Below are 9,153 nucleotides of genomic sequence, written 5' to 3' on the forward strand. Positions count from 1 at the left end.
GCGGCTCTCTCTGTGACGTGGTGCTCCGGTCTTTTGGCGCCATCTCTCGGTAACATGGCGACCGGTCGGGCGCTTTATACCAAACCAAACCGCCTCTGTTTTTGTTCCCGGAGAGCTACGTCCATCATGGCGATGCATGCGAAGGCGACTCCGCCACAGATCCCGGACACCCGCCGGGAGCTCGCCGAGCTGGTGAAGAGGAAACAAGAACTCGCTGTAAGTTCACGTTACCGTAATTTAATCAAAGGTGGAAGCGGCATTAACGTGTTTTACTGTTTAGAAGTGCAGCCAACTGTAAACCAAATGTCGGTGTTAGCTGTGTATTAGCCGAGGCCTCCCCGGGTGCTAAGCTAGCGATAGCAGTTGCTAACGCTAGCTGCCTCTCGGCCCGCTTCTGCGCAGTAGAGTGCTATTAGCTCCTGCTAACTTGGCTAGCGAGCTACTATTAATACAATACTGCTGATAGCATAACGTTATTAAGTATCATCTTAATATTTAACATTGACTATGCATGTATTATTTAATTACAACACTTAAATGTGTCATACATTTTAGTTTAAAACATTAGTTAGGCGAATATGCTAGCGGGGTAGCGTTAGCATTGCTAACGTTAACGCTACATTTTAGCCGCCGCCCGGTTTGACTGAGTTCTCGCGTAATCTTAGCTTTATGGTTATGTTTATAGATCCGTGGTTTGTTTGGACAGCGACCGGCTTTTCAGGCTCCAAACATTATGGACAGCATTACAAGCAAAACTGCATGCCACGTAGAAATAAAACGCTACTTTGAGTAAATTATTAATTTGTAGTAGTTAGCCTTAGGTCTACATCTCCAGTGTCTCATCTCTGTCCAACTTCCAGCTTCACGTTAACTCATCTGTCTCTGCATCCCTGACAGCAAAATCAGCCCGAAATCAAATCAAGAGTTCCACAAACATGCTCACACATCTGTCTGATCATCTGTGCACAGTGCCTCCTCTTTTCTAGCAATAAACTCAAGCCTCCTCTAATTTCTCAAATATCACAGGAGACGCTGGTGAACTTGGAAAGACAAATATATGCATTTGAAGGCAGCTACCTAGAAGACACACAGATGTATGGCAACATCATCAGAGGATGGGACCGATACCTCACCAACCAAAAGTAAGTCTCAGATATATTCGTATCAGGCTGTATGATTTTGTTGTGTAAAGTGTAAAGAAAAGAAGTAAGTAAGGGAAATGCAATGAAAATGTTTGAAATCGTGGAATTAGATTTAATAAACAAGTAAGTGGCGTGTGTGAGCCCAAGTAACACTAACTTTACTGGAAGCCGGACTTTTTTCTTTTAAAGATTGTTTGTTGAACCATTTCTCTGTAATTTTTTAACACCAAGTGCACTAAGTTAATGATCAGCTGCATGGTGGGAAACTTGTGTTATTGGACTTGATCATGAGCTACTTGCCAACCATATTTCTGTAATTCTAACAGAAACTCTAATAGCAAGACTGATAGGAGGAATAGGAAATTCAAGGAAGCTGAGCGTCTTTTCAGCAAGTCATCTGTCACGTCCGTTGCAGTAAGTCCCTCTTTCACATTATGTTATTTGATAATTTGCTATATGACAAGAAAAGAACTGCTAATGCAACTGCACTCTCTGTTTTGATTTGCAGGCAGTATGTGCACTCGGTGGTATACCGGATCACATGAATGAAAAACGTGAGTTGTTTTTGTCACTTTCTGAAGGTGCGTTGGAAAAGTTTCTCCTTTGTAGTCTTTGATAGTTTCTGAGACTGAGTTTGTGCTTTCCGTCAGGTGAAGCAGGCAGCGGCACGGAAAGCGACGCCTCTCCAGATCTCCAGAACCAAGAGAACGAGCCGAGCCAGGAGGATACAGAAGACGTGGACTCAACGCTGCAGGACCTAAAGCCCCAGAAGGCTGCCTCCTCTTCCTCCTCAGGCAGCCATCATGGGAGCCACAAGAAGAGGAAGAACAAAAACAGACACAGGTACACAATCAAGATAGAGGACAAAGTGTCTGAGCGTGCTGTTTCAGGAAAAAGAAGCGGTTAATTTCCCTGAATGTGCTGATTTTTGACAAATCAGGATGTCTAGATTAAAGGGGACTGTTCATAGATGATCAGTATTTTCACATGCACACAAGAAACCAGGTTATTTCATGAAAATGGGTTATGCTGGAAGTTGGACAATGTGTGTCAAACTGTAAAGTCATTTGGATAAAAGTGCCTTATTATTATTATTATTATTATAAACTTGAACACATGAACTTTCCTTGCGTCCTGCTCTCTCAGTAATACTTTCCTTGTCTGAAGTCATGTTGGTGAAAAGCCTATTAGAAACCCAGTTACATAAATATACTGCCAAGAATTTAAAATTCAGTCTGACTGGTTAGACTTGGGTATCTGTTATCTTTCTTACTCAACTTGTTTCATTTGAAGGATTTTTACAGACTCAAAGAGATCAAAGTGTCAAGTGTTTAACAAGTAAAAGCAGAAATGAAGGGAAAGTCAGAAAAAAGAAGCTTTTGTGTAAGAGAAATAAACTATAGTGCTGATGATCCCAGTTCTAAAATAATCTCTCTTTTGTTGTCAATGTTTGTTTTTGGAAAAAGCCTTTTTAAAAATACAAAATGGATTTAGACTGTTTGGAAAGTTTCCCTCTTACATCAAGGATAAAATAGTCAATTCATCTCATCTTTATCTATTGTTGATATAAAAGGAAGATCTGATGGTGTGACTATCTTATCTGTGGACTAAGAGGGAAACTTTCCCAACAGTCTCAATCCTTTTGTTTTGTGTCAAATGCAAAAGTACTTCTATCATTTTTCAGTCTAATTTGTCACGCCTGTAATCTCACTAATCTCTTACATTTCATGTGATTTGACGCCTGTTTGAACTGAGCTTGTAAGCACACAGTTTTAAGTCTAGTTTTGTCACTATAAGTCTTACTGTAGTTGGCGACCAAACGGTTAACAAATGACTGGTTTGTAAAGTAGAACTGTTGTTTACACTGAGCGCAATACTGAGACCATCTAATATGTTGTCTTGCGATGTTAAATGCTGTCGTGTTACCCACCTATTCAGTGTTTCTCCTGACTCAGGCTTCACTATTCTAACAACACATTAACACAGCGGGCGCTCCACCTAACACACTGTGACGAAGTGGTTCTCTCACTCTGTAAAGTCTGGACTGCAGTATTATGTAGACGTAGGGCTTTAGACTCAGGTTGGTGAACTAACAGCTGCTGCTTTCTTCCTCCCCCTTAATGCTGCCCCCACCCCCAGTCCTTCTGCCATGTTTGATTATGACTTTGAGTAAGTCTGAATTTTACTTCCTGCTCCTGTGGTGTCTACGTCCTGCCTGCTGTAAACCCGCATCCTCCACCTTTCCACCGTTTTTCCTGCTCTCTGCCTGCTTCTGTCGACCTAGACTTTGAGCTTAAGTCTGCTAGTTATTCCGTCATACTGCATGTCCGATACTTCATTCTTTAATTTTGAATGCACATCAGCATCCAGCACTCTGAACTCCATTAAATATTCTTGCTTGTTACTGGGTTTCTTCACGTCTTTTTAACCCCAGATTCATTTCCAGTATGCCTCCCTCACTTTCAGCAATTAAATAAAGCATTGCTGGTCCTGTCCGATGCTCAGTTGGCCACAGATTTGTGCACAAACAAGAACAAGCACATGATCATTTAGTGTTCTTGTTATGAGCTTTTTTTTTAGGCTTCTTCATGAGACAGTAGTTGTGCTACTTTTCACCATAATTCCCATCAAAACCAGGTTCATGATGTGTTTAACTAATGCAGCCATACCTTGTTTTTGTTGCAGATTTGACATGAAGGTCAACAAGAAACCGAGAGCTGTAAGTCAAATTATTCTGCTTTGTTTATCTGAAAATACTGTTTTTTTTAAGGATGCAACTAAGAACAGTTTTTGTCTATAAAATGTCAAAATAGTAAAAATAATTTCCCACAGCTCAAGGAGGTGTCTTCACCCACAACACTTCAGAACCTAAAGATGTTCAGTTTACTATCATATATGACAAAGAAAATCATTGAATTGTCCCATTTTAGAAGCTAGAAACCGCAACTATTTGGCATTTTCCCCTAAATGTTTCTCATTCTTTGTCCTCTGTCGTCCTGCAGGATTATTCAGCCTAACAAAGACGACTGGAACTCCTGGACACACATGAGAATACGCGTAGAGAAACACAAGATTTCTGGACTTTGTGAACCTTTTATGCCTTTTTTTGTTTTGTTTTTTTGGTTGTCATATTTCAGCCTGTACTGTGTGCATTGCTTGAAACATTCCCTGCCCCCCCCCTCCGTCACCTACCTTTGGTCATGGTTAAGATGTTTGACCTACCAATTAAGTAATTAAAATATGGTGTTGCATGTTACTTGTGGCCTGATGAGGCCCACCCCCAGTAACACACCATCTTGTATAGTGTTAAAAAAAGATTGTATTTATTATGTAGTTCATTTCCTGCGTATCCCATTGTGATAAAATTGCTTTTTTTTTAAGCGCCACATAGTCATATAACTCGTGAATATCCTGGATTCTTTTATTACGTGGTTTGTTTTTCAAAAAAATAAAAAAAATCCAGTAACATGAACTTGTTTTGGTTGCTTATTAAAACGTCTCTTGCTGTGTGCTCTGTGTCACACAGGTAAGGGATCGTTGGATGTTGTGAATTGGCTGATTAATCGTTGTGGGCCGTAATAATTGCCTTAAATCTTTGTTGTTTCTTTAAATCACTGACAGCTGGATGCCAAGTGACCATTTATTGGAGGGAGTTCCCACACATGTGGCCCATATGAAATGATATAGAACAGTTTATTTTCTTAAGAGTCCAAATATTTTCATTGTTTACCCAACTAACACAGAGAACAGGCAGTGCAGTCTCTCACAGGCGTCCCAGAGCGCCGGCTGATGACAGCACCACGCTATTTACACAATGCTCTCTGGCTTTTGTCAGGTGTGAACTTTAACATCTAATGCTGTTTTAACAAATAGATTATTTAAACGTGTTTCTTTAATGCTATTTTGGTCAGAAAATGTTTGTGAAAGTTACAGCATGTAATATGTTTTAATAACTTATCTACTGTTGTCCGCCTGCAGTATCCCAATGTTACACTAGGCAGCGCCAAGAGGTGGTTTGCTGTACTGAAAATCATGAAGTTTTGGTTTGTCATTTTCATGTTTAGTTTCTTGCTCAGATTCAGCATTAACTTATAGTGAAGATTTATCGTACAAATTCTACACAATAATTTGTTTTTGTAATGAATGTGTTAATACATTAAAACAGGAATAAAAGGGGTGTGTTATATTTTCAGTGAGCGTAGACGATACATTATTAATAGCAGACCTTTAGTTAAAGAGCATTTCAGGCAAAACATTCTTCATAAAAGATTAAAATGGGGCACATATAAGTGTAGGAACATGAACAAAAAGCAAGTTACAAGGATGAGATTTAAGTTGAGGAGGTCACTGATGCAGTTACTTGTTTTCATTTTTGCCGCCAGGTAACAATCAGCCAGTCAATAACACTAAGATAGAAAGAAAAAAAACAATGATACCACAGTAAAAGATATGCAGTTAAGATAAAATAAAATAGACAATAAAAGCTGTCAAATAAAAATAATACACAGTAAAATGTTAAGAGAAAATAGAATACAATAATAAAAGAAGTATACATAAAATTATAAAACATTACATAAAAGCTAAATAGATGGTTTCAGTATATGTTTAAAAAGATCAATACTTCTTCAATATTTGTCTATTAATAAAGTATGAAGCTAGAGCCAGCAGGCGGGCAGCAGAGGTTCGCATTAAAGCTGGAGACGGCCAAGAAATATTCCAGAAAAGAAACAGTTCCCATAAATCCCAGAAAAAAACCATAACTTTTCTGTTTCTGTAAAGAAGCTCCCTCAGAGCAGCTCAGACCTGGAAGCACTTAAGTGACTATCACATGAGTCACAGCTAGCCTGAAACTTCACCGCATGGGGGGATGGAGGCAGGCGTCCTGAGGAGCCGGAGCTGCTGACAAACACACATGATGAAGAGGCTGACTGGGAAGAGTCCGTCCCAGGAATGCACTCTTCTGTTTTTGTGCTGCTCCGCCGCCGCTCCCATCCCAGAGTCACATTTCATCTGGTGTGAATGACACAATGACTAGTTTTCACCGCTCCTCCAGCGGGCAGTTAGCATTATGACCCATTTGGTCCACCTCTCTGGTTCACACTGAAATATCCCGACATCTACTGGATATATTTCAGTGGCTTTCATGGTCCCCAGAGGATGAGTGACTTTACTGGACTCGTACACTGTATATAAGGTCTGCTGTGTGTATAAGGTGATCTAACTTCACCTTTAGCGCCAGTCAGGTTGATTCAGATGGTTTTAAGTGAAGTGTCTCATCAACGGGATGGATTCATGATCCCCAGAGGATGAACCCTATCCTGTCTACTTTCACCTTGCACAACATGCATAGGTGCGAGACAGTCTCAGACTCTGAAACCTGCTAGTTTACACCAATACGACTGGACAAATACAGTCCATTTACCAAAAGCCTTTCATGGTCCCCAGAGGATGAATCCTAAGGACTTGTTTGTTTGATTCCCTGATTTTTTTTTTTTTTAGCATCATTGGGAGTTTTACAGTATTAACTTTTACTAAAATATCTCAGTACCTGCTGGATGCTATGTAGTTTGGTTTAGACGTTCATAGTCCCATCAGGTTTCTTCAGCTTTTCAAGACTAATGAAACTAAAATCAGTCTTTGCTTTGTGTTTATTGCAAATTTCCAAATATCAGCATGTCAAACTAAGACACTCTTTTCACTACTTTATCGCTCTAACAGACAGATGTAATTTTTTAGGCGGGTCGTGAATGCTTTTTCCCTTCTACCTGTTGGTGATTCATAACTGACAGCCGGACATTGAGCATTAACGCAGGTTTAGAAACATACCGAACATTTTTCTCCCAGCAGTATTATTTCCTTGTCTCCTCCCACGTCTACTCGGGCCATGCGACACACAGAGACTGTACAGGCTGTAGTTGAGACCAGGCTGCATGTCAGCCCATGACTCACTCACAGTCACATTCAAACTGCTCAACATCACCTACTACGTAATGCGATCAGGCTGGAAACTCACACTCATACCAGAATACATTCCACACATTTAACTTTGAGGTGTGTGAGTAATGAGGCATGTATGCGCAATCTTTGTTTAATTTCCTGTCACTTCAGGAAATCATCTGGAAAGATCTGACCAATGCAAACCTTTAATTGAGCTGTTGGGAGCCAAACAGAATTCCTGAAGTTGAACTTAAATGACTCAGCGGCTACCGCGTTTAAGCCTTCCTTCTACTTCTGAGTCCAGATTAACTATTTACAACTAATTGGGAAAATGCAAACCATAATCTGGGGTTCAGAAGAATCAGGTTTGCTGCCAAACGCTCTTGAGTTTGACTCTCAACATGCTCCCCCTCCCCGGGAAGCTCCCTGATTGGAATGAGTGATTTTGTTGGGTTGAAAGCCAGCATGTGTGTTCAGTCAGAAAAGAAAAACAGCTTTGAATAATTATTCTTTCCACAGAAAGTGAATAATTGCAAACAAACCTCATTTCAACCCTGCTGGCCTTTACTGGAAATGGAGCTTTTCCAATCAGCTGTGTTGTTTGTCATTTCTTGAGGTGTTTGTGCGACTCCCCGACGAAGGCCAGTCAGAGCGTGATTAAAACACTGGAGTTGTATTTATTTCTTCTTTTCAGCGAGACTCAAGTACAGTGAAGATGTAAATTCCGGAGAAGTGACTTCTTTAGACAACCAAACTAACTCACATGATACAATCTAAAGCTTCAAAACAGATACTGAATGGACCTTGTAGTGAGATTGTTTGACCAGTTAATAAATAGTTTAAATGGATAAGCTAACTGGACAGAAATGCCTGATGATTAATATCAATACTGTCATAGAGAAGTCGAGCTGCAGTTTCCAACTTTCACTGTGAGTCTCTTTTGATTTTCCAGACAAATGATGTATACAGTAATTATCATTTCATTCCACCATATTTTAGTGGTGTGCATCATTTTCTCTTCCTTTCTTTAATATATTGGTGTGTTTGTATGCTAGATAAATAAACTTTTACCTGAACCTTTTCTTATATCATACTACATATCAGTAGTGAGATATAAAATGACACATACCATTGTAGAGGATCTTATCGCCCACCCTACACCTGTAGTATCAAAGCTTGCAGGTTGCTTTTGAGGTATCAAGATATCCAAGGTTTCAGCCACTACCCTACATGGACGAGTTTTATTGAATTGCCTTTGTGATGCTTACAGGTTTGAAAAAATTAAAAAATAAAATAAGAGGAGCAACAAGTGCAGAATAATATAGATGATAGACCACAGACGTTCCTGTCAACAGTTCTCCTAACAGAGAAATAGTCCTCATGTAAACTGTCGACAGTGAGGTTGTTAAATTAAACAAAGTAACAGGAACTCTGTTTGTGAAAGAGAAGCCGCTGTTTCAATTTTTCCTTTTACACAAATAAAATTCACGACCATTATATTGGTGTAGCGGCAGAAGGAGAGACTGCATAGCTGAAAACCCGCAGCATTTAAAACCAGCATGACTGGAAACCACAAGGGGTAAGAGACAAATGTGTTTTGGTGAGTTAAGTGAACTGACCCTCTTTACAATTGTCCTCATCATTCAAAAGTTGCAACAGGGCAAATCCCACGGAAATAGAGTGTGTTGAGTTGGCAAATGTTCAAATGTGAACAGTTTTCATATCTGAAGACCTTAAACGACTTAAAGAAATATGCAGTACAAACAGTGCAGAAGCTTCCCCCTTCTGTCTTCTGTGGTCTGTCAGTCAGAGTAATGTCGTCTAATTACTTTAACAGACTCCACCAGCGGGATCCAGCTGAGTCCGAGTCCCCGGCCTCTAACAGGCTGAGCGGGATGACGTGAAAACTTAAATATTCACTGAGGAGCCTCGACCCCATCCTCCCTCCTCCCTTCTCCTCCTCCTCCTCCTCCTCCTGGGACCAAACAAGACTGTTCTCCTTCATCCCCGCAAACAAGGTCAAAAATATTTCAGGAAGAGTCATGGGAAAAGCTCAAACAAACAACAGCACCAC

The 9,153-nt window shown here is 40.2% G+C and overlaps 1 protein-coding gene across 1 annotated transcript; it reads left to right on the top strand.

Annotated features, from left to right (window-relative positions):
• Nucleotides 1-113: 113 nt before the first annotated feature.
• Nucleotides 114-4,614, top strand: meaf6 (MYST/Esa1-associated factor 6). The gene is made up of 7 exons (XM_070846470.1): nt 114-216; nt 1,027-1,142; nt 1,469-1,556; nt 1,651-1,696; nt 1,793-1,985; nt 3,828-3,861; nt 4,145-4,614. The coding sequence occupies exons 1-7, from the start codon at nt 127-129 to the stop codon at nt 4,157-4,159; spliced, it is 582 nt and encodes a 193-aa protein (XP_070702571.1). The 5' UTR covers nt 114-126; the 3' UTR covers nt 4,160-4,614.
• The last annotated feature ends 4,539 nt before the right edge of the window (nt 4,615-9,153 follow it).

This window comes from Pempheris klunzingeri, chromosome 16, assembly GCF_042242105.1.
Source record: "Pempheris klunzingeri isolate RE-2024b chromosome 16, fPemKlu1.hap1, whole genome shotgun sequence".
Lineage (NCBI taxonomy): Eukaryota > Metazoa > Chordata > Actinopteri > Acropomatiformes > Pempheridae > Pempheris > Pempheris klunzingeri.

Bases quoted from the DNA above. Each gene is read 5' to 3' on its own strand.
- meaf6 (XM_070846470.1), top strand. From the start codon at position 127: ATGGCGATGCATGCGAAGGCGACTCCGCCACAGATCCCGGACACCCGC. The intron at 1,697-1,792 runs GTGAGTTGTTTT...GCTTTCCGTCAG, and splicing joins GGATCACATGAATGAAAAAC to GTGAAGCAGGCAGCGGCACG. The intron at 1,986-3,827 runs GTACACAATCAA...TTTTTGTTGCAG, and splicing joins AAGAACAAAAACAGACACAG to ATTTGACATGAAGGTCAACA.